The sequence below is a fragment of the Scyliorhinus canicula genome, chromosome 25 (genome assembly GCF_902713615.1).
Source record: "Scyliorhinus canicula chromosome 25, sScyCan1.1, whole genome shotgun sequence".
Classification (NCBI taxonomy): domain Eukaryota; kingdom Metazoa; phylum Chordata; class Chondrichthyes; order Carcharhiniformes; family Scyliorhinidae; genus Scyliorhinus; species Scyliorhinus canicula.
Window position 1 is genome coordinate 1,807,857 of NC_052170.1, and position 24,586 is coordinate 1,832,442.

The 24,586-nt window shown below is 49.6% G+C and overlaps 1 protein-coding gene across 3 annotated transcripts in view; it reads right to left on the reverse strand.

Annotated features, from left to right (window-relative positions):
- Window positions 1-1,236: 1,236 nt before the first annotated feature.
- The window catches only part of LOC119956985 (sphingosine 1-phosphate receptor 2-like), a 70,590-nt gene continuing 47,240 nt past the window's right edge, over window positions 1,237-24,586 (reverse strand). For all 3 annotated transcript variants that reach the window (XM_038784561.1, XM_038784562.1, XM_038784563.1), the window contains exon 2: window positions 1,237-4,698. In XM_038784561.1, the coding sequence (XP_038640489.1) occupies window positions 3,517-4,563 (1,047 nt within the window). In that variant the 5' untranslated portion in view covers window positions 4,564-4,698 and the 3' untranslated portion in view covers window positions 1,237-3,516. The remainder of the gene's footprint in view (window positions 4,699-24,586) is intronic.

Genomic DNA, 24,586 nt, shown 5'->3' on the forward strand with positions numbered 1-24,586 from the left:
GTAGTCCCAGCTGGGTGCAGTCTCGATGGGCCGAATGGCCTCTTTCTGTACTGTTCAGAGGAGAAGACGTCAAACTGAGGCCCCTCACGTCAGTGTGACGAGCAGGGAGTTCCCCTTGGTGTCCTGACCAATATTTAGATCTCACTGCCTCAACCAACATGACAAGAGCAGATTATTTGGTTATTATCACATTACTGTTTGTGACAGTTTGCTGTGCATAAATTGTGTATCCCAGTGACTACATCATTGACTGTGAAACACTTTGCGATGTCTGAAAGATTGGGGACGATACCTATTAGATAATCCACCTTTCCCTTTCTCCCTCCCAGAAAGAGTTGGAACTAAAAAAGTGAACTGATATATTTTACAATCAGTTTTTTGGCCCCTGTATTGAGGCAGTGGGATATCAGAAGGAGCATCAAATAGAGGCTTGTGATTAAATTATCTGAGTTTAAAAAAAAATTTTTTAGAGTACACAATTATTTTTTTCCCAATTAAGGGGCAATTTAGCGTGGCCAATCCACCTAACCTGCACATCTTTGGGTTGTGGGGGGTGAGACCCACGCAAACACGGGGAGAACGTGCAAACTCCACACGGACAGTGACCCAGAGCCGGGATCGAACCCGGGACCTCAGCGCCGTGCGGCAGCAGTGCTAACCACTGTGCCCCTAAATTACCCGCGTTGATGGTATCAGTGAGTCATTGCTTCCTAAGAACAGCTGGTGGTGCCTGATGTTACCCACCCCCTTTCACTGCCACCATACACATTCAGACTCTCCGTTTCTGCCCCCTTATATGTGCATGATGTTTGCACAGCTTTTGACAGATGTTATCAGGTGCTAACTGACGTTTTGTCTTCCGATGCTATTTTGAGCCGCACTCAAGTGAGATTTTAAGCCTTGCGTGAATTCCAATCTGACTGTTGTGAGATGACACTGTACATTCACAACTTGGGAATGGCCTCTTGACATGAGGCAAAGCAGATGGGGCACGAGAGAGAAGCACACAGAGAGAAGAGAGATGAATCCACAAGTACCATCGGTGCCAAATGAGGCCAACTCTAATCTCACTCCCTCTGCAGTGTGCCGGGGAGGGGGAGGCTCCAAATTCACCAGCTTTCCGGAGGTGAAATAAATTCATCATCTTTCCAGTGCAGCACCTGAAACTGAATCTTAAAGTCCAAAAACTGAGGCGATGAGTTTTTTTTTAGAAAAGGTTTATTTTTTGTTGGTTAATCTCAGTGAACAGTCACTGATTAGTTTTCGTACCGTTTACGTTCTATACTCGAATACTGTACATTGACATATACAACTGACAAATAATTGCTGGCTCCAGCTGTAGTGTTGCCACTTAAACATTCAAACTCTACAACCAAGTTAATTTTACCTTCATTTAAAAGGAGCCACCTGTTCTGTCGACAAGTCAGCAGATCATTCACCCACACAACATCAATGTCAGCAACGTGCAGGGAGCTGCCCTTCCCCATTGGTGACATAACCTAAACACTGTGATTGTTCACTCAGGGAAATGTGGGCAACATAGCTCCATTAAGCCTTTACATTTGAGTTATTTTTATGGGAAAGGCAATCCCAGCAGTCCTCTGGAAATGTTCCCCATTAACGGCCGTTGTCCCAGTCAGAACCTGCTACCCGAGTCCAGGACAGTTCTTTTATTCTTTCACGGGCTTTGGGCATCGCTGGCTGGCCCAGGATTTGTATGTCATCCCTAATTGTCCTTAGACCGAGTAGTTTGCTGAGAGGGTCTGGGTCTGGAGTCACATGTAGGTCAGACCAGGTACGGCTGGCAGATGGGATTTCACAAAGCTCGATGATAATTTCCTGGTCATATTAACTGAATTCAAACTTGGCCAGCTGCCTTGGTGGGATTTGAAACCATGTCTCCAGAGTATTAAACCGGCCCTCTAGATTACTAGTTCAACGACAATACCATTATGGCCCTGTCTCCCCTGTGAATAGAATTGGAGTGCTGGATCAGATTCCAGCTGTTAACGCCACCATGTGAAGTGTTGCATCAGTTTTAGACCAGTGCTGACATTGTGTGACTCGGTTGTAAAGTTCCACAAGACCTGTTTCTCTGTTCACTGCTTTGGAAGTGTATCTAATACAGAAAGTCTCAAAAGCAGAGCGATCCCATGGAAACATCACAAAATTGTGCTGAGACTAAACAGTTGCTCAGATGCAGACACAGTGACTGTAGATCAAAGCAGCAGCTCATACCTAAGGTACACAATTGTAAAAATAAACCCGATTCTAACTGACATATGGTCCAGCATTTAAAATACACATAACTATTAAATGTTGAAGCTGTGATTGGCCAGCAGTAATGAATCTCTTATCTACTCATGTCATGTAACTAGTAGTTTACTTGATTTAAATACTGTCAGTAATGTTTATTGCTAAGGCGATAGCTCCCAATAGTGTTCAGCTCATGACAGTAATGTAACCAAATCCATCCCAAAGGGATTCTGCCACTCTCCATCTGTTCATGGCGTGAGGGGAACAATTTCACAGTTGCTTACTGTATGGATCCTGGTACTGCCTACTCATTGGGCGGGGGGGGGGGGGGGGGGAGAGTGCCACGTGCATCAGGCAGAGGGCAGTACTGCTGGGGTGAAGCAGTGCCGTTGGGATGGGGCAGTGCTGCCGGGTTGGGGACAGTGCTGCCGGGGTGGGGGGGCAGTACCATTGGGCAGGGAGCGGTGCCTGGTGCTCCAGGCAGGGGGCAGTGCCGCTGGGAAGGGAGCGTTAATGGGACAGTGCTGCTGGGGAGGAGGCAGTGGCACTAGGGAGCTGTGCAGTGCTGGTTCTGCCAGGCAGGGGGAAGTGCCGCTGGACTGGTGGGCAGTACCACTGGGTAAGGGGGCAATGGTTAGTGCCAGCCTCACTGGGAACAGTGTTGTGAATAGAACTGAAGTTCTGTTCGGGCCAGATCTAACATTCATGTGGGATGAGAGAAGGAGCAGTTTGTGATGGTGTTACAGGAACTCCAGAATCTGCTGTGTGTGCGCTATCCCTAAACATGATTTATCATCTCCCTGCAGCCACCATACTAAGTCGCCCTTAGCATTGAAAGGTGATCATCTCTGAACATCTGGATAAGAATACACGTCTCCCCATGGGTCTCTGCTGTTGTCAGTCAATGAAGTGGCTGTGATTTCTGCTTTAGGCTAGACTCTGTCCAGAAAACTTTGCAAACTCTACGCTGCAGCCGAACGATGAGACATTTTGGCATTTGTGTTCCTTTCTGATTGGCTGGTGCCAAATTGTTTTCGTGGTGGCAAACATAAATCCCACAGGTCAGCTGACAGGAGGCACTGCAAAATACCGAGTCTTATATCCAACTCACCCACCATTTGCTGAACAGATATCTCCTCGTGGAATTGTGGGCTTGGATCAATGACATGTTCTGTCTCTGGTGGGTAAGTGTGGAGTGCATGTGTTGATGAAATATGTTGGTCTCTCCTCACCATCAGTCCCTTCCGCAGCACGAGGCACTCATACGAACGTCGTGTTTTCTGGCATCGTTGGCGAATCTGCTCCCACGTGTTTATGGTAAGACCGGTCCAAGTTGCTGGGGTGACGCAGACTAGGGAAGCAGCTCTCGATCCTTTTTTCCATTGAGCAGCACAGGACACGCAGAAATGCTCTGCGCATGTCCCTGCTCCTCAGCGTGTAAATGATGGGGTTCATGGCAGAGTTGAGGGTAGCCAAGGCCAGGAAATATTCTGCTTTGTGCAGAATCTTCAAATCTCTTTCCTCGTAGGCAAAGTCCAGCAGTAATATGATGAAGGTGGGTGCCCAGCAAATAATAAACACTCCCAGCACGATCGTCACGGTCTTCAGCAACGCTAGGGTTTGCGGAGCCGCAGTTTCACAGTGGCTGGATCGGACAATCAGATAAATCCGCACATAAAGGATAACAATGGACAGGAGGATGATACTGAGGAGGGTGATGCAGAACAGAATGTAATCCTTGGCAAAGAGAGGAAGCACTGTGGAACAATCTTTCTTAAGGCACAAGCAGTTCCAGCCCATTATCGGCAACACGCCCAGCAGCACAGAAGCAATCCAACAGCTTCCAATCAGCAAACACATCCGACTATTCTTGTCACCGCTGTAGAGTTTGACTTTCACAATGGCGGCATGTCTCTCGATGGCAATGGCCAACAGACTGAGGACTGACGCTGCCAATGCCACAAACATGGTGCCCTCACGGAAAAACCACTGCAGCGGCGTCAGCTTCATAGTCCAGCTGCCCGAAAACACAATGTTGAAAATATAAGCCACACCGGCAAACAGGTCAGAGAGCGCCAAGTTCCCAATGAAATAAAACATGGCTGAGTGGAACTTCTTATATCTGCAGATGGCCACCAGGACAAGTAGGTTTTCGAGGATGATGAAGGAACACAAAATGATGAAGAAAACCGAGCTGCTCCTCATTTTCTGGTTGTTATACTTGGGGTCCCCAAGCTTCCGAGTCAGGTTATAATGAAAAACTATCAACTCTTTGTTGTTAAAAGAGCACGATGGCATTTCCCCCATTTCTACAAAATTCTCTGGCTCCACTTAGGCACTTGATTCCTTCAATGGCATAACGCCTCCAGCCTTTTAACACCACCTTCAGCCAAAAAATGGAGGTCCACAGGTTTGGCAAGTTTCAAGGACTGTCCTCATTGCCTGTAAGAATCAACGAAGGTAAATTAGGGACTGTTGTGAGAAACAAACATGACAATAACAGATCACTTAGACAGATCAAGTTGGAGAGAGAGAGACAGAGAATGTTGCCAATTCTCTTTTGGAGCAGATTAGAGACCAAATCAGCTTCCACAGGAGGCTCACTCGTTACTTATGAGTCAGTACAGTGTCAGTGAGGGGAGAGGGATGGGCGGAGACCGAGTGGGCAGGTCACCCTGGGGAAAAAGCATGTCCCGCTCAACACATCATAATTAAACAACTGCAGTGAGTTACAACATGAGGACACTTTTCAATCACTTCCTAGTCAATAGGGAAGGTGACTGCACCGCAGGCTTCTGTCCACCCAACTCCCAAACTGATACAGCAAGCAGAATTCCCAGGATCATAATCTTACACCCAAATGGCTGGGCATGTTCACTGGACCTGGGAAGGACAGGATTGGAGCTGCACTAGGGATGAGCGGGATTGGAGATGCACTGGGGCACGAGCGGGATTGGAGCTGCACTGGGGCACGAGCGGGATTGGAGCTGCACTGGGGCACGAGCGGGATTGGAGCTGCACTGGGGCACGAGCGGGATTGGAGCTGCACTGGGGCACGAGCGGGATTGGAGCTGCACTGGGGCACGAGCGGGATTGGAGCTGCACTGGGGCACGAGCAGCATTGGAGCTGCACGGGGGCACGAGTGGGATTGGAGCTGCACTGGGGCACGAGCGGGATTGGAGCTGCCCCGGGGCACAAGCGGGATTGGAGCTGCACTGGGGCACGAGCGGGATTGGAGCTGCACTGGGGCACGAGCGGGATTGGAGCTGCACTGGGGCACAAGCGGGATTGGAGCTGCCCTGGGGGATGAGCGGGATTGGAGTTGCATTGGGGGATGAGCGGGATTGGAGCTGCACTGGGGGATGGGCGGGATTGGAGCTGCATTGGGGGACGAGCGGGATTGGAGCTGCATTGGCGGATGAGCGGCATTGGAGGTGCACAGGCACGAGTGGGACTGGAGCTGCATTGGGGGATGAGCGGGATTGGAGCTGCACTGGGGGATGAGCGGGATTGGAGCTGCATTGGGGATGAGCAGGATTGGAGCTGCATTGGGGATGAGCAGGATTGGAGCTGCATTGGGGGATGAGCGGGATTGGAGCTGCACTGGGGGATGAGCGAGATTGGAGCTGCAATGGGGATGAGCGGCATTGGAGCTGCATTGGGGATGAGCGGGATTGGAGCTGCATTGGGGATGAGCGGGATTGGAGCTGCATTGGGGATGAGCAGGATTGGAGCTGCACTGGGGGATGAGCGAGATTGGAGCTGCAATGGGGATGAGCGGCATTGGAGCTGCATTATGGAATGAGCAGAATTGGAGGTGCACTGGGGGATGGGCAGGGTTGCAGCTGATTCACCAGTACTGAGCGAATTCAGTCTGAGAATCACTGTGACCGAGGTGAAAGACACTCTATTTACATCAATACCAGGACAGTGCACAGAGTGCACATATATTTAAAACACCAAAACGCGACTCCCCCTCTGGGTGTATTCTGCCTAATCTCTCACCATGGTGACCTGTTTAGTAAATGATCCACTCATTGAAGCACTATTGTCAGTTAGTGAGTGCTAACAGGGGCCATGGTCTGAGTATGGGAAAGAGAAACAAGGCTTTACTTTTAAACATTTTGTCAATCAGATGGAAGAGTAAGGAGATTACTCATTTGTACACTGTCTCTAGTCAAGCGCAAATAACAGCCTCAGCATTTTGTCAAAATTCAGCTGTTGAGTAATGTTTTAAAAATAATTCAATCAGTACATTGATGACAGTCAGATATGCCCACACTCCTGTTACTGACACCCCTCACTTTTCCTACACCTCCTCCGCATAGCTGACTCCAGGTTACAATTAGTTCATCACTTCTGCTTTTAAAATTTTGTATGAAGTTCCTTTCATGGAAAGTTGACTAATTCAGTCACTCAGAACCCAGATAACATCTACCTTTAAAAAAGAAAAGAAAAATTAGCCCCTGCTTAGACTTATCCACACCACAGATCTGCAGCAATGCCTCAGATCCAGTGTGGGACAAAGATACAGGGGAGAAGTCCCAGCTTTCACTCTAGTCGACGCTGAAAGTGTACCTTGCAGGGGTGTTGCAGTTATCCTCCGAATTCCTGCACTGGGAAAGAGGAAATGGTTCCAACACCTGATATCTGTCTAGAAACCGTTGAAAAGTGAACATTTCTGTATATTATCCATGGAAGAGTATTCAGGAAGAGTCAGCACCTTGGTTGCTATGTTTTCCGATGACACAAAGATAGGGACAGGAAAGTAAATTGTGAGGAGGGAAAATTGTGAGTCTGCAAAGGGATTTAGATAAAGTAAATGGGCATTAATTTTGCAGATGGGGTGTAATGTGGGGAAAATGTGAACTTGCTCACTTTGGCAGGAAGAATGGAAAAGCAGCAAATTATTTAAATGAAGAGCAACTTCAAACTTGGCGGTACAGAGGGATTTGGGTGTCCTGGCATGTGTGGTACAGAGGGATCTGAGTGTCCTGGTACATGCAGTACAGAGGGATCTGAGTGTCCTGGTACGTGCGGTACAGAGGGATCTGGGTGTCCTGGTACGTGCGGTACAGAGGGATCTGGGTGTCCTGGTACGTGCGGTACAGAGGGATCTGGGTGTCCTGGTACATGCAGTACAGAGGGATCTGAGTGTCCTGGTACGGTCGGTACAGAAGGATCTGGGTGTCCTGGTACGTTCGGTACAGAGGGATCTGGGTGTCCTGGTACGTTCGGTACAGAGGGATCTGGGTGTCCTGGTACGTTCGGTACAGAGGGATCTGAGTGTCCTCGTACGTTCGGTACAGAAGGATCTGGGTGTCCTGGTACGTTTGGTACAGAGGGATCTGGGTGTCCTGGTACGTTCGGTACAGAGGGATCTGGGTGTCCTGGTACGTTCGGTACAGAGGGATCTGGGTGTCCTGGTACGTTCGGTACAGAGGGATCTGAGTGTCCTCGTACGTTCGGTACAGAAGGATCTGGGTGTCCTGGTACGTTTGGTACAGAGGGATCTGGGTGTCCTGGTACGTTCGGTACAGAGGGATCTGGGTGTCCTGGTACGTTCGGTACAGAGGGATCTGGGTGTCCCGGTACGTTCGGTACAGAGAGATCTGGGTGTCCTGGTACGTTCGGTACAGAGGGATCTGGGTGTCCTGGTACGGTCGGTACAGAAGGATCTGGGTGTCCTGGTACATGCAGTACAGAGGGATCTGGGTGTCCTGGTACGGTCGGTACAGAGGGATCTGAGTGTCCTGGTACGTGCGGTACAGAGGGATCTGGGTGTCCTGGTATGTTCGGTACAGAGGGATCTGGGTGTCCTGGTATGTTCGGTACAGAGGGATCTGGGTGTCCTGGTACGGTCGGTACAGAGGGATCTGGGTGTCCTGGTACGTTCGGTACAGAGGGATCTGGGTGTCCTGGTACAGTCGGAACAGAGGGATCTGGGTGTCCTGGTACGTTCGGTACAGAGGGATCTGAGTGTCCTGGTACGGTCGGTACAGAAGGTTCTGGGTGTCCTGGTACGGTCGGTACAGAGGGATCTGGGTGTCCTGGTACATGCAGTACAGAGGGATCTGGGTGTCCTGGTACGTGCAGTACAGAGGGATCTGGGTGTCCTGGTACGGTCGGTACAGAAGGATCTGGGTGTCCCGGTACGTTCGGTACAGAGGGATCTGGGTGTCCTGGTACGGTCGGTACAGAGGTATCTGGGTGTCCTGGTACGTTTGGTACAGAGGGATCTGGGTGTCCTGGTACGTTCGGTACAGAGGGATCTGGGTGTCCTGGTACGTGCAGTACAGAGGGATCTGGGTGTCCTGGTACGTGCAGTACAGAGGGATCTGGGTGTCCTGGTACGTGCAGTACAGAGGGATCTGGGTGTCCTGGTACGTGCAGTACAGAGGGATCTGGGTGTCCTGGTACGTGCAGTACAGAGGGATCTGGGTGTCCTGGTACATGCAGTACAGAGGGATCTGGGTGTCCTGGTACGTGCAGTACAGAGGGATCTGGGTGTCCTGGTACGGTCGGTACAGAAGGATCTGGGTGTCCCGGTACGTTCGGTACAGAGGGATCTGGGTGTCCTGGTACATGCAGTACAGAGGGATCTGGGTGTCCTGGTACGTTCGGTACAGAGGGATCTGGGTGTCCCGGTACGTTCGGTACAGAGAGATCTGGGTGTCCTGGTACGTTCGGTACAGAGGGATCTGGGTGTCCTGGTACGGTCGGTACAGAAGGATCTGGGTGTCCTGGTACGTGCAGTACAGAGGGATCTGGGTGTCCTGGTACGTGCGGTACAGAGGGATCTGGGTGTCCTGGTACGTGCGGTACAGAGGGATCTGGGTGTCCTGGTACGTTCGGTACAGAGGGATCTGGGTGTCCTGGTACAGTCGGAACAGAGGGATCTGGGTGTCCTGGTACGTTCGGTACAGAGGGATCTGAGTGTCCTGGTACGGTCGGTACAGAAGGTTCTGGGTGTCCTGGTACGGTCGGTACAGAGGGATCTGGGTGTCCTGGTACATGCAGTACAGAGGGATCTGGGTGTCCTGGTACGTGCAGTACAGAGGGATCTGGGTGTCCTGGTACGGTCGGTACAGAAGGATCTGGGTGTCCCGGTACGTTCGGTACAGAGGGATCTGGGTGTCCTGGTACGGTCGGTACAGAGGTATCTGGGTGTCCTGGTACGTTCGGTACAGAGGGATCTGGGTGTCCTGGTACGTTCGGTACAGAGGGATCTGGGTGTCCTGGTACGTGCAGTACAGAGGGATCTGGGTGTCCTGGTACGTGCAGTACAGAGGGATCTGGGTGTCCTGGTACGTGCAGTACAGAGGGATCTGGGTGTCCTGGTACGTGCAGTACAGAGGGATCTGGGTGTCCTGGTACGTGCAGTACAGAGGGATCTGGGTGTCCTGGTACATGCAGTACAGAGGGATCTGGGTGTCCTGGTACGTGCAGTACAGAGGGATCTGGGTGTCCTGGTACGGTCGGTACAGAAGGATCTGGGTGTCCCGGTACGTTCGGTACAGAAGGTTCTGGGTGTCCTGGTACGGTCGGTACAGAGGGATCTGGGTGTCCTGGTACGGTCGGTACAGAGGGATCTGGGTGTCCTGGTACATTTGGTACAGAGGGATCTGGGTGTCCTGGTACGTTCGGTACAGAGGGATCTGGGTGTCCTGGTACGGTCGGTACAGAAGGATCTGGGTGTCCTGGTACGGTCGGTACAGAGGGATCTGGGTGTCCTGGTACGTTCGGTACAGAGGTATCTGGGTGTCCTGGTACGGTCGGTACAGAGGGATCTGGGTGTCCTGGTACGTGCGGTACAGAGGGATCTGGGTGTCCTGGTACGTGCAGTACAGAGGGATCTGGGTGTCCTGGTACGGTCGGTACAGAGGGATCTGGGTGTCCTGGTACGGTCGGTACAGAGGGATCTGGGTGTCCTGGTACATGCAGTACAGAGGGATCTGGGTGTCCTGGTACGTTCGGTACAGAGGGATCTGGGTGTCCTGGTACGTGCGGTACAGAGGGATCTGGGTGTCCTGGTACGGTCTGTACAGAGGGATCTGAGTGTCCTCGTACGTTCGGTACAGAGGGATCTGGGTGTCCTGGTACGTGCGGTACAGAGGGATCTGGGTGTCCTGGTACGGTCGGTACAGAGGGATCTGGGTGTCCTGGTACATGCAGTACAGAGGGATCTGGGTGTCCTGGTACGTTCGGTACAGAGGGATCTGGGTGTCCTGGTACGTGCAGTACAGAGGGATCTGGGTGTCCTGGTACGTTTGGTACAGAGGGATCTGGGTGTCCTCGTACGTGCAGTACAGAGGGATCTGGGTGTCCTGGTACGTTCGGTACAGAGGGATCTGGGTGTCCTGGTACGTGCAGTACAGAGGGATCTGGGTGTCCTGGTACGTTCGGTACAGAGGGATCTGGGTGTCCTGGTACGGTCGGTACAGAAGGATCTGGGTGTCCTGGTACGTTCGGTACAGAGGGATCTGGGTGTCCTGGTACGTTCGGTACAGAGGGATCTGGGTGTCCTGGTACGGTCGGTACAGAGGGATCTGGGTGTCCTGGTACGGTCGGTACAGAGGGATCTGGGTGTCCTGGTACGTGCGGTACAGAGGGATCTGGGTGTCCTGGTACGTGCGGTACAGAGGGATCTGGGTGTCCTGGTACGTTCGGTACAGAGGGATCTGGGTGTCCTGGTACGGTCGGTACAGAGGGATCTGGGTGTCCTGGTACGTTCGGTACAGAGGGATCTGGGTGTCCTGGTATGGTCGGTACAGAGGGATCTGGGTGTCCTGGTACATGCAGTACAGAGGGATCTGGGTGTCCTGGTACGGTCGGTACAGAGGGATCTGGGTGTCCTGGTACGTTCGGTACAGAGGGATCTGGGTGTCCTGGTACGTTCGGTACAGAGGGATCTGGGTGTCCTGGCATGTGTGGTACAGAGGGATCTGAGTGTCCTGGTACGTTCGGTACAGAGGGATCTGGGTGTCCTGGTACGGTCGGTACAGAGGGATCTGGGTGTCCTGGTACGGTCGGTACAGAGGGATCTGGGTGTCCTGGCATGTGTGGTACAGAGGGATCTGAGTGTCCTGGTACGTTCGGTACAGAGGGATCTGGGTGTCCTGGTACGGTCGGTACAGAGGGATCTGGGTGTCCTGGTACATGCAGTACAGAGGGATCTGGGTGTCCTGGTACATGCAGTACAGAGGGATCTGGGTGTCCTGGTACATGCAGTACAGAGGGATCTGGGTGTCCTGGTACATGCAGTACAGAGGGATCTGGGTGTCCTGGTACATGCAGTACAGAGGGATCTGGGTGTCCTGGTACATGCAGTACAGAGGGATCTGGGTGACCTGGTACATGCAGTACAGAGGGATCTGGGTGTCCTGGTACGTTCGGTACAGAGGGATCTGGGTGTCCTGGTACATGCAGTACAGAGGGATCTGGGTGTCCTGGTACGTTCGGTACAGAGGGATCTGGGTGTCCTGGTACATGCAGTACAGAGGGATCTGGGTGTCCTGGTACGTTCGGTACAGAGGGATCTGGGTGTCCTGGTACATGCAGTACAGAGGGATCTGGGTGTCCTGGTACGTTCGGTACAGAGGGATCTGGGTGTCCTGGTACATGCAGTACAGAGGGATCTGGGTGTCCTGGTACATGCAGTACAGAGGGATCTGGGTGTCCTGGTACGTTCGGTACAGAGGGATCTGGGTGTCCTGGTACGGTCGGTACAGAGGGATCTGGGTGTCCTGGTACGTTCGGTACAGAGGGATCTGGGTGTCCTGGTACATGCAGTACAGAGGGATCTGGGTGTCCTGGTACATGCAGTACAGAGGTACCTGACTGAAGACTTAATCTTGAGAAAGAAACTAACTGGAAGACACCGATCTGAGTCAAAGATCCTTTATCCTTTTCTGTTAATATTTTCTTAACTTTCAATCACCCTTTTGCCTGTGTGTGTGAGTACATAGAGAGGGCAGTAGTTAGAAAGTGTGGTGTTGGGAATCAGATAGCCAGTGGTATTTTTTGCCTATTTAATTATAATTACTGTTATTAATAAAAGGTTATTTGCTTTTTAATTTAAGAAATCTGGTGACTGCAGTCAATGTATTCAACCAAAGCCACAGGAATTAATATAAAATCCAGTTTCACCTGTGTTGTGACTCTGGGTGAAGTGGGGCTGGAATTGACCACTTGCTTGCCCAGGGGGTCCGAACAACATGAATCACTACAGGTTAATCTGCAGTAACAGCAAGTGACAAAGAAGAGAAATGGAACGTTGTTGTTTATTGCAAGGGGAATTGAACAGCAAGAAAAGTTTTACTGCAGCTGCACAGGGTCTCGATGAGACCACATCTGGAGGATTATGTACAGTTTTGGTCTCCTTACTAAACAAAGATATAATTACGTTAGTAACAGTTCAGAGGTGGTTCAGTCGACTGATTCCTGGGCTGAAGGGGTTATCCTGTGAAGAAAGGTTGGGCCTGTATCCGTTGGAGTTTAGAAAAATGAGAGGTGATCTTATTGAAACATGTAAGATCCTTAGGGGATTTGTCAGGGTTTCCCCTTGTGGGACAGACTAGAACTAGAGGACACAATTTAAAAATAAGTGGTCTCCCATTTAAGACTGAGATGAGGAGAAAGTCTCTCTCAGAGGGTCATTAGTCTGTGGAATGTTCTTCACAGGGAGCAGTAGGGCAGCACGGTAGCACAAGTGATTAGCACTGTGGCTTCACAGCGCCAGGGTCCCAGGTTCGATTCCCGGCTGGGTCACTGTATGTGTGGAGTCTGCACGTTCTCCCCGTGTCTGCGTGGGTTTCCTCCGGGTGCTCCGGTTTCCTCCCACAGTCCAAAGATGTGCGGGTTAGGTGGATTGGCCAGGCTAAATTGCCCGTAGTGTCCTAATAAAAGTAAGGTTAAGGGGGGGGGTTGTTGGGTTACGGGTATAGGGTGGATACGTGGGTTTGAGTAGGGTGATCATGGCTCGGCACAACATTGAGGGCCGAAGGGCCTGTTCTGTGCTGTACTGTTCTATGTTCTTAACTGATTCAGTGCAGACTCGATGGGCAGAATGGCCTCCTTCTGTACTGTATGTTCTATGTTCAGTGGAAACTGGCTCATTGAATATTTTTAAGACAGAGTAAGATAGATCCTTTACTGTCAAGAGAGTGACACAGTGGGTTAGCCCTGCTGCCTCACGGTGCCGAGGTCCCAGGGCGGCACGGTGGCACAGTGGGTTAATCCTGCTGTCTCACGGCGCCGACGTCCCAGGTTCGAACCCGGCTCTGGGTCACTTTCCGTGTGGAATTTGTACATTCTTCCCGTGTTTGTGTGGGTTTCACCTCAACAACCCAAAGATGTGCAGGCTAGGTGGATTGGCCACGTTAAATTGCTCCTTAATTGGAAAAAAGAATTGGGTATTCTAAATTTATTTAAAAAAAGAAAGACAATGGGTAGAAGGAGAAGCAGAAATGTACGGCCACAATCAGATCATCCATGATCTTAGAGTGAGATAGAGACTCTCTCTATCGCTGTGATAACTCTCACTCTCTCTGTCGCTGTGATAACTCTCACTCTCTCTATCGCTGTGATAACTCTCACTCTCTCTATCGCTGTGATAACTCTCACTCTCTCTGTCGCTGTGATAACTCTCACTCTCTCTATCGCTGTGATAACTCTCACTCTCTCTGTCGCTGTGATAACTCTCACTCTCTCTATCGCTGTGATAACTCTCACTCTCTCTATCGCTGTGATAACTCTCACTCTCTGTCGCTCGGATAACTCTCACTCTCTCTGTCCTGTGATAACTCTCACTCTCTCTGTCGCTGTGATAACTCTCACTCTCTCTATCGCTGTGATAACTCTCACTCTCTCTGTCGCTGTGATAACTCTCACTCTCTCTGTCGCTGTGATAACTCTCACTCTCTGTCGCTCGGATAACTCTCACTCTCTCTGTCCTGTGATAACTCTCACTCTCTCTGTCGCTGTGATAACTCTCACTCTCTGTCACTGTGATAACTCTCACTCTCTCTGTTGCTGTGATAACTCTCACTCTCTCGCTGTGATAACTCTCACTCTCTCTCTCACTGTGATAACTCTCACTCTCTCTCTCACTGTGATAACTCTCACTCTCTCTGTCCTGTGATAACTCTCACTCTCTCTGTCGCTGTGATAACTCTCACTCTCTCTGTCGCTATGATAACTCTCACTCTCTCTGTCGCTGTGATAACTCTCACTCTCTCTCTCTCTGTGATAACTCTCACTCTCTCTGCCGCTGTGATAACTCTCACTCTCTGTCGCTGTGATAACTCTCACTGTCACTGTGATAACTCTCACTCTCACTGTCGCTGTGATAACTCTCACTCTCTGTCGCTGTGATAACTCTCACTCTCTCTCTCGCTGTGATAACTCTCACTCTCTCTCTCGCTGTGATAACTCTCACTCTCTCTGTCGCTGTGATAACTCTCACTCTCTCTGTCGCTGTGATAACTCTCACTCTCTCTGTCGCTGTGATAACTCTCACCCTCTCTGTCGCTCTGATAACTCTCACTCTCTCTGTCGCTGTGATAACTCTCACTGTCGCTGTGATAACTCTCTCTCTCTCTGTCGCTGTGATAACTCTCACTCTCTCTCTCACTGTGATAACTCTCACTCTCACTCTCACTGTGATAACTCTCACTCTCTCTATCGCTCTGATAACTCTCACTCTCTGTGTCGCTGTGATAACTCTCACTGTCGCTGTGATAACTCTCACTCTCTCTGTCGCTCTGATAACTCTCACTCTCTCTGTCCTGTGATAACTCTCACTCTCTCTGTCGCTGTGATAAATCTCACTCTCTCTCTCTCGCTGTGATAACTCTCACTCTCTCTCTCGCTGTGATAACTCTCACTCTCTGTCGCTGTGATAACTCTCACTCTCTCTGTCGCTGTGATAACTATCACTCTCTCTCTCGCTGTGATAACTTTCACTCTCTCTGTCGCTGTGATAACTCTCACTCTCTCTGTCGCTGTGATAACTATCACTCTCTCTGTCGCTGTGATAACTCTCACTCTCTGTCGCTGTGATAACTCTCACTCTCTCTCTCGCTGTGATAACTCTCACTCTCTCTATCGCTGTGATAACTCTCACTCTCTCTCTGTCACTGTGATAACTCTCACTCTCTCTGTCACTGTGATATCTCTCACTCTCTCTCTCGCTGTGATAACTCTCACTCTCTCTGTCGCTGTGATAACTCTCACTTTCTCTCTCGCTGTGATAACTCTCACTCTCTCTGTCGCTGTGATAACTATCACTCTCTCTCTCTGTGATAACTCTCTCTCACTCTCTCTGTCGTTGTGATAACTCTCACTCTCTCTGTCACTGTGATAACTCTCACTCTCTCTCTCGCTGTGATAACTCTCACTCTCTCTGTCGCTGTGATAACTCTCACTCTCTCTCTCGCTGTGATAACTCTCACTCTCTCTGTCGCTGTGATAACTATCACTCTCTCTCTCTGTGATAACTCTCTCTCACTCTCTCTGTCGTTGTGATAACTCTCACTCTCTCTGTCACTGTGATAACTCTCACTCTCTCTCGCTGTGATAACTCTCACTCTCTCTGTCACTGTGATAACTTTCACTCTCTCTGTCGCTGTGATAACTCTCACTCTCTCTGTCGCTGTGATAACTCTCACTCTCTCTGTCGCTGTGATAACTGTCACTCTCTGTCACTGTGATAACTCTCACTCTCTCTGTTGCTGTGATAACTCACTCTCTCTCTCACTGTGATAACTCTCTCTCACTCTCTCTGTCGTTGTGATAACTCTCACTCTCTGTCGCTGTGATAACTCTCACTCTCTCTCTCGCTGTGATAACTCTCACTCTCTCTGTCGCTGTGATAACTCTCACTCTCTCTCTCGCTGTGATAACTCTCACTCTCTCTGTCGTTGTGATAACTCTCACTCTCTGTCGCTGTGATAACTCTCACTCTCTCTCTCGCTGTGATAACTCTCACTCTCTCTGTCGCTGTGATAACTCTCACTCTCTCTCTCACTGTGATAACTCTCACTCTCTCTCTCACTGTGATAACTCTCACTCTCTCTCTCGCTGTGATAACTCTCACTCTCTCTGTCGCTGTGATAACACTCACTCTCTCTGTCGCTGTGATAACTCTCACTCTCTGTCGCTGTGATAACTCTCACTCTCTCTCTCGCTGTGATAACTCTCACTCTCTCTCTCGCTGTGATAACTCTCACTGTCGCTGTGATAACTCTCACTCTCTCTGTCGCTGTGATAACTCTCACTCTCTCTATCGCTGTGATAACTCTCACTCTCTCTCTCGCTGTGATAACTCTCACTCTCTCTCTCGCTGTGATAACTCTCACTCCCTGTCGCTCTGATAACTCTCACTCTCTCTGTCACTGTGATAACTATCACTATCTCTCTGTCACTGTGATAACTCTCACTCTCTCTCTCTCTGTGATAACTCTCACTCTCTCTCTCGCTGTGATAACTGTCACTCTCTCTGTCGTTGTGATAACTCTCAGTCTCTCTCTCGCTGTGATAACTCTCACTCTCTCTCTCGCTGTGATAACTCTCACTCTCACTCTGTCACTGTGATAACTCTCACTCTCTCTGTCACTGTGATAACTCTCACTCTCTCTCGCTGTGATAACTCTCACTCTCTCTCTCGCTGTGATAACTCTCACTCTCTCTGTTGCTGTGATAACTCTCACTCTCTCTGTCGCTGTGATAACTCTCACTCTCTCTCTCTCTGTGATAACTCTCACTCTCTCTGCCGCTGTGATAACTCTCACTCTCTGTCGCTGTGATAACTCTCACTGTCACTGTGATAACTCTCACTCTCACTGTCGCTGTGATAACTCTCACTCTCTGTCGCTGTGATAACTCTCACTCTCTCTCTCGCTGTGATAACTCTCACTCTCTCTCTCGCTGTGATAACTCTCACTCTCTCTGTCGCTGTGATAACTCTCACTCTCTCTGTCGCTGTGATAACTCTCACTCTCTCTGTCGCTGTGATAACTCTCACCCTCTCTGTCGCTCTGATAACTCTCACTCTCTCTGTCGCTGTGATAACTCTCACTGTCGCTGTGATAACTCTCTCTCTCTCTGTCGCTGTGATAACTCTCACTCTCTCTCTCACTGTGATAACTCTCACTCTCACTCTCACTGTGATAACTCTCACTCTCTCTATCGCTCTGATAACTCTCACTCTCTGTGTCGCTGTGATAACTCTCACTGTCGCTGTGATAACTCTCACTCTCTCTGTCGCTCTGATAACTCTCACTCTCTCTGTCCTGTGATAACTCTCACTCTCTCTGTCGCTGTGATAAATCTCACTCTCTCTCTCTCGCTGTGATAACTCTCACTCTCTCTCTCGCTGTGATAACTCTCACTCTCTGTCGCTGTGATAACTCTCACTCTCTCTGTCGCTGTGATAACTATCACTCTCTCTCTCGCTGTGATAACTTTCACTCTCTCTGTCGCTGTGATAACTCTCACTCTCTCTGTCGCTGTGATAACTATCACTCTCTCTGTCGCTGTGATAACTCTCACTCTCTGTCGCTGTGATAACTCTCACTCTCTCTCTCGCTGTGATAACTCTCACTCTCTCTATCGCTGTGATAACTCTCACTCTCTCTCTGTCACTGTGATAACTCTCACTCTCTCTGTCACTGTGATATCTCTCACTCTCTCTCTCGCTGTGATAACTCTCACTCTCTCTGTCGCTGTGATAACTCTCACTTTCTCTCTCGCTGTGATAACTCTCACTCTCTCTGTCGCTGTGATAACTATCACTCTCTCTCTCTGTGATAACTCTCTCTCACTCTCTCTGTCGTTGTGATAACTCTCACTCTCTCTGTCACTGTGATAACTCTCACTCTCTCTCTCGCTGTGATAACTCTCACTCTCTCTGTCGCTGTGATAACTCTCACTCTCTCTCTCGCTGTGATAACTCTCACTCTCTCTGTCGCTGTGATAACTATCACTCTCTCTCTCTGTGATAACTCTCTCTCACTCTCTCTGTCGTTGTGATAACTCTCACTCTCTCTGTCACTGTGATAACTCTCACTCTCTCTCGCTGTGATAACTCTCACTCTCTCTCTCTGTGATAACTCTCACTCTCTCTGTCGCTGTGATAACTCTCACTCTCTCTGTCGCTGTGATAACTCTCACTCTCTCTGTCACTGTGATAACTTTCACTCTCTCTGTCGCTGTGATAACTCTCACTCTCTCTGTCGCTGTGATAACTCTCACTCTCTCTGTCGCTGTGATAACTGTCACTCTCTGTCACTGTGATAACTCTCACTCTCTCTGTTGCTGTGATAACTCACTCTCTCTCTCACTGTGATAACTCTCTCTCACTCTCTCTGTCGTTGTGATAACTCTCACTCTCTGTCGCTGTGATAACTCTCACTCTCTCTCTCGCTGTGATAACTCTCACTCTCTCTGTCGCTGTGATAACTCTCACTCTCTCTCTCGCTGTGATAACTCTCACTCTCTCTGTCGTTGTGATAACTCTCACTCTCTGTCGCTGTGATAACTCTCACTCTCTCTCTCGCTGTGATAACTCTCACTCTCTCTGTCGCTGTGATAACTCTCACTCTCTCTCTCACTGTGATAACTCTCACTCTCTCTCTCACTGTGATAACTCTCACTCTCTCTCTCGCTGTGATAACTCTCACTCTCTCTGTCGCTGTGATAACACTCACTCTCTCTGTCGCTGTGATAACTCTCACTCTCTGTCGCTGTGATAACTCTCACTCTCTCTCTCGCTGTGATAACTCTCACTCTCTCTCTCGCTGTGATAACTCTCACTGTCGCTGTGATAACTCTCACTCTCTCTGTCGCTGTGATAACTCTCACTCTCTCTATCGCTGTGATAACTCTCACTCTCTCTCTCGCTGTGATAACTCTCACTCTCTCTCTCGCTGTGATAACTCTCACTCCCTGTCGCTCTGATAACTCTCACTCTCTCTGTCACTGTGATAACTATCACTTTCTCTCTGTCACTGTGATAACTCTCACTCTCTCTCTCTCTGTGATAACTCTCACTCTCTCTCTCGCTGTGATAACTGTCACTCTCTCTGTCGTTGTGATAACTCTCAGTCTCTCTCTCGCTGTGATAACTCTCACTCTCTCTCTCGCTGTGATAACTCTCACTCTCACTCTGTCACTGTGATAACTCTCACTCTCTCTGTCACTGTGATAACTCTCACTCTCTCTCGCTGTGATAACTCTCACTCTCTCTCTCGCTGTGATAACTCTCACTCTCTCTGTTGCTGTGATAACTCTCACTCTCTCTGTCGCTGTGATAACTCTCACTCTCTCTGTCGCTGTGATAACTATCACTCTCTCTGTCGCTGTGATAACTATCACTCTCTGTCGCTCTGATAACTCTCACTCTCTCTGTCGCTGTGATAACTCTCACTCTCTCTGTCGCTGTGATAACTCTCACTCTCTCTGTCGCTGTGATAACTCTCACTGTCGCTGTGATAACTCTCACTCTCTCTTGCTGTGATAACTCTCACTCTCTCTGTCGCTGTGATAACTCTCACTCTCTCTCTCGCTGTGATAACTCTCACTCTCTCTCTCTCACTGTGATAACACTCACTCTTCCTGTCGCTGTGATAACTCTCACTCTCTCTCTCGCTGTGATAACTCTCACTGTCGCTGTGATAACTCTCAATCTCTCTCTCGCTGTGATAACTCTCACTCTCTCTCTCGCTGTGATAACTCTCACTCTCTCTGTCCTGTGATAACTCTCACTCTCTCGCTGTGATAACTCTCACTCTCTCTATCGCTGTGATAACTCTCACTCTCTCTCTCGCTGTGATAACTCTCACTCTCTGTCGCTCTGATAACTCTCACTCTGTCTGTCCTGTGATAACTCTCACTCTCTCTCTCGCTGTGATAACTCTCACTCTCTCTCTCGCTGTGATAACTCTCACTCTCTCTGTCCTGCGATAACTCTCACTCTCTCTGTCGCTGTGATAACTCTCACTCTCTCTCTCGCTGTGATAACTCTCACTCTCTCTCTCTCGCTGTGATAACTCTCACTCTCTGTCGCTCTGATAACTCTCACTCTCTCTGTCACTGTGATAACTCTCACTCTCTCTATCGCTGTGATAACTCTCACTCTCTCTATCGCTGTGATAACTCTCACTCTCTCTCTCGCTGTGATAACTCTCACTCTCTCTGTCACTGTGATAACTCTCACTCTCTCTCTCGTTGTGATAACTCTCACTCTCTGTCGCTGTGATAACTCTCACTCTCTCTGTCCTGTGATAACTCTCACTCTCTCTCTCGCTGTGATAACTCTCACTCTCTCTCTCTCTCTGTGATAACTCTCACTCTCTCTCTCTGTGATAACTCTCACTCTCTCTGTCACTGTGATAACTCTCACTCTCTCTGTCACTGTGATAACTATCACTCTCTCTCTCTGTGATAACTCTCACTCTCGCTGTGATAACTCTCACTCTCTCTCTGTCACTGTGATAACTCTCACTCTCTCTGTCACTGTGATAACTCTCACTCTCTGTCGCTCTGATAACTCTCACTCTCTCTGTCGCTGTGATAACTCTCACTCTCTCTCTCGCTGTGATAACTCTCACTCTCTCTGTCGCTGTGATAACTTTCACTCTCTGTCGCTGTGATAACTCTCACTCTCTCTCTCACTGTGATAACTCTCACTCTCTCTCTCTCTGTGATAACTCTCACTCTCTGTCACTGTGATAACTCTCACTCTCTCTGTCGCTATGATAACTCTCACTCTCTCTCTCTCTGTGATAACTCTCACTCTCTCGCTGTGATAACTCTCACTCTCTCTCTCACTGTGATAACTCTCACTCTCTCTCTCGCTGTGATAACTCTCACTCTCTCTGTCACTGTGATAACTCTCACTCTCTCTCTCTCTGTGATAACTCTCACTCTCTCTCTTGCTGTGATAACTCTCACTCTCTCTCGCTGTGATAACTCTCACCCTCTCTCTCGCTGTGATAACTCTCACTCTCTCTGTCACTGTGATAACTCTCACTCTCTCTCTCTCTGTGATAACTCTCACTCTCTCTCACTGTGATAACTCTCACTCTCTCTCTCGCTGTGATAACTCTCACTCTCTCTGTCACTGTGATATCTCTCACTCTCTCTCTCTGTGATAACTCTCACTCTCTCTCTCCCTGTGATAACTCTCACTCTCTCTGTCGCTGTGATAACTCTCACACTCTCTGTCGCTCTGATAATTCTGACTGTGTTCTTTACCCAGAGTGGCAGGACCACATTGAGTATTTCTGGTGAATAGAAGAGAAGCAGTTAAGAACAATCTCTGTGAACACAAAGAACAAAGAAAAGTACAGCACAGAACAGGCCCTTCGGCCCTCCAAGCCTGCGCCGACCATGCTGCCCGTCTAAACTAAAACATGAGGGAGAAAATAGTAGATGTGTTGATATGGTGAGATGGAGAAGGGTGGGGGAAGACTTGTGCGTAGCCTAAACAGTGGCTGAATAAATACCCTGTTTCTGTGTCATCAGCTCAGTGCAAGTCAATGAATAACATTTGAAAAAAATAAATGATTTCACAAAGAGAAAAGCAAAATACTGCTATCCAGGAAATCTGAAATCAACAGAAAATGCAGCGCCTGTGGATATTTTTTTTTTTTTTAATAAACAATTTTATTGAGGTAGTTTTTGGCTTTATAAACAGTTACAGACATCATCAGAAAGGAAGCAAAAAAGGCAAAAATGTGCAAACATCCACGTTCTTTCAATACTTCCACCGTAACATATTGCACAAGCCCGCTCCCCTCCCATCGGTACTACCCGCCATATTTTCCCTCCTACTCTACTCTAACCCCCCCCCCCCCCCCCCTGCTGACGCTCACTCTCCCGCAAAGAAGTCAATAAATGGTTGCCACCTCCGGGTGAACCCCTGCACAGAACCCCTCAAGGCGAACTTGATTTTTTCCATCCCCAGGAAACTCGACATGTCCGCTAGCCACCACTCCGTCTTCGGGGGCTTTGAGTCCCTCCACGCCAATAGTATTCGTCGCCGGGCTATCAGGGAAGCAAAGGCCAGCACATCGGCCTCTTTCTCCCCCTGGACGCCCGGGTCTTCCGAAACCCCAAAAATTGCCACCCCTGGGCTCATCACCACCCTTGTTTTTAGCACCTGGGACATGACCCCCGCAAATCCCTCCCAGTACCCCCTCAGCTCAGGGCATGCCCAAAACATGTGAACATGGTTCGCTGGTCCTCCCGCACACCTAGCGCATTTGTCCTCTATCCCGAAAAATTTGCTCATCCGAGCCGCCGTCATATGGGCCCGGTGAACGACCTTAAATTGGATCAGCCCGAGCCTAGCACATGTCGCGGTCGAGTTTACCCTACTCAGGGCCTCTGCCCACAGCCCATCCTCCATTTCCCCGCCTAGCTCCTCCTCCCATTTAAGTTTCAGTTCCTCTGTCTGGGACCCTTCCTCCCTCATGAGCACCTTATAAATACCCGAGACTCTACCCTCCCCTTCATCCCTCCCAGAGACTATTCTGTCTAGGATCCCCATTGGCGGGAGGCGCGGGAAAGATGGGACCTGTCTACGAACAAAGTCCCGCAACTGTAGGTATCTAAAATCATTTCCCCTTACCACCCCAAATTTCTCCTCCAAGCTCCTCAAACTCGCGAAGCTCCCTTCCAGGAACATATCACCCACCCTTCCCGCCCCTGCTCGCCGCCATACTCGGAACCCCCCATCCATACTGCCGGGGGCAAACCGATGGTTGTCGCAGATTGGCGCCCAGACAGACGCCCCCATCTCCCCCACATGCCTCCTCCACTGGCCCCATATCCGCAGGGTCGCCACCACTACCGGGCTGGTGGTGTACTTGGCCGGCGGCAGCGGTAGAGGAGCCGTGACCAGGGCTTCCAAACTGGAGCGCCTGTGGATATTTTTGCAGCATTTTCTGTTTTTATTTCTCTAAGACTCCGGGGGGGGGGGGGGGGGGGGGGGGGAGGTTTGTAAGCTCCGGCAGCCATCTGGTGCAGAGTGCCAGTGAAGGAGGACTGGGTGAGGGCCTTTACCCTTCTCCCCCGGGACAGGAAAGGGAGAAATATGGTGGTATAGAAAACAGGGCCGTCAGTCGCCGTTCATACTAAGTTGGAGAACAGACAGATGATCTCATTGGAGTTTTTAGAACATTTTCACTCTGACATTCGTGTTTACAGTTAAAACCCACACTGGGAATTTCCACACTCTGCTGCTTGCTCACTCTGTGTGACAGCCTGTACTGAAGGTGCCGATTAGCTTGTTTTTGGCACATTCTGCTGCTGAACCCCTCGCACAGGAGGTACTGATTCACTATCCCGTAGCCCTGCAACATAGAGGTGACTTTGTGCATCACCCTAGTTTCAGTCTCACACACTGGGCCGCAGCAAGTGATTAATGTTGCACCAGCGATATATCATTGATATGGAAAGCTGCTTTGACAAAGCGTCATCCAGATTCAACACGTTAGCTCCCTTCTCTCTCTCCACAGGTGCTGTCAGACCAATCAAGGCTCTGCTTTAAAGGTGTTAGCTGGTGTGAAGTGGACTGGATTATATCAAATCAAAGCAAAATACTGCACACGCTGGAAATCTGGGTAAACTCAGCAGGTCTGGCAGCATCTGCGAAGAGAGAAACCGAGGCAATGTTTCATCTCCAATATGGTCTTCAGAATGGATTTTATCAAGCTGGAATGTGTTTTGGATGGAATTGGGCTGACAACTCTCTTGTAATTCCTTTAAGAATGAATGATTTGTCCTGCTATTGATGGACAAATGTTCTTGACAATTTTCCAATATTCAGGTAAAGTGTTGGAGCTGCAGTAGAACAGTTTGGTTCAGGGCGCTGCTAGTTCAACAGCACAAGTCAGTTGCTGGAATATTGTCAGGGCCCATAGCCGTTTGCAGTGCCCAGTGCCTTCAGCTATTTCTTGACATCATGTGGAGTGAATTAAATTGGCTGAAGACCGGGGACCTCAGCAGGAGGCAGAGATGGGTCATTTATTCGGCATTTCTGGCTTGAGATGGCTGCCAAATTTTGACTCTCCCATCGAGGATAGGGATATTTGTGGAGCCTCCTCCTCTTGTTGTTTAATTGTGGTCCACCATTCACAGCTGGGTGGGGCAAGACTGCAGACCAGGTGCACAGGGGGAGCTCAGTGAGTTTTGTTTCGATAGATTTCAGCAAAGCTTTGGAAACAATGCTCCCAGGAGATCAGTCCAAAAGGTTTGAAGTCATTCCTAGGTGGAGCGCATCCTACTTGGACCGAAAGCTGTCTGAACAAGAGGAAGCAAAGA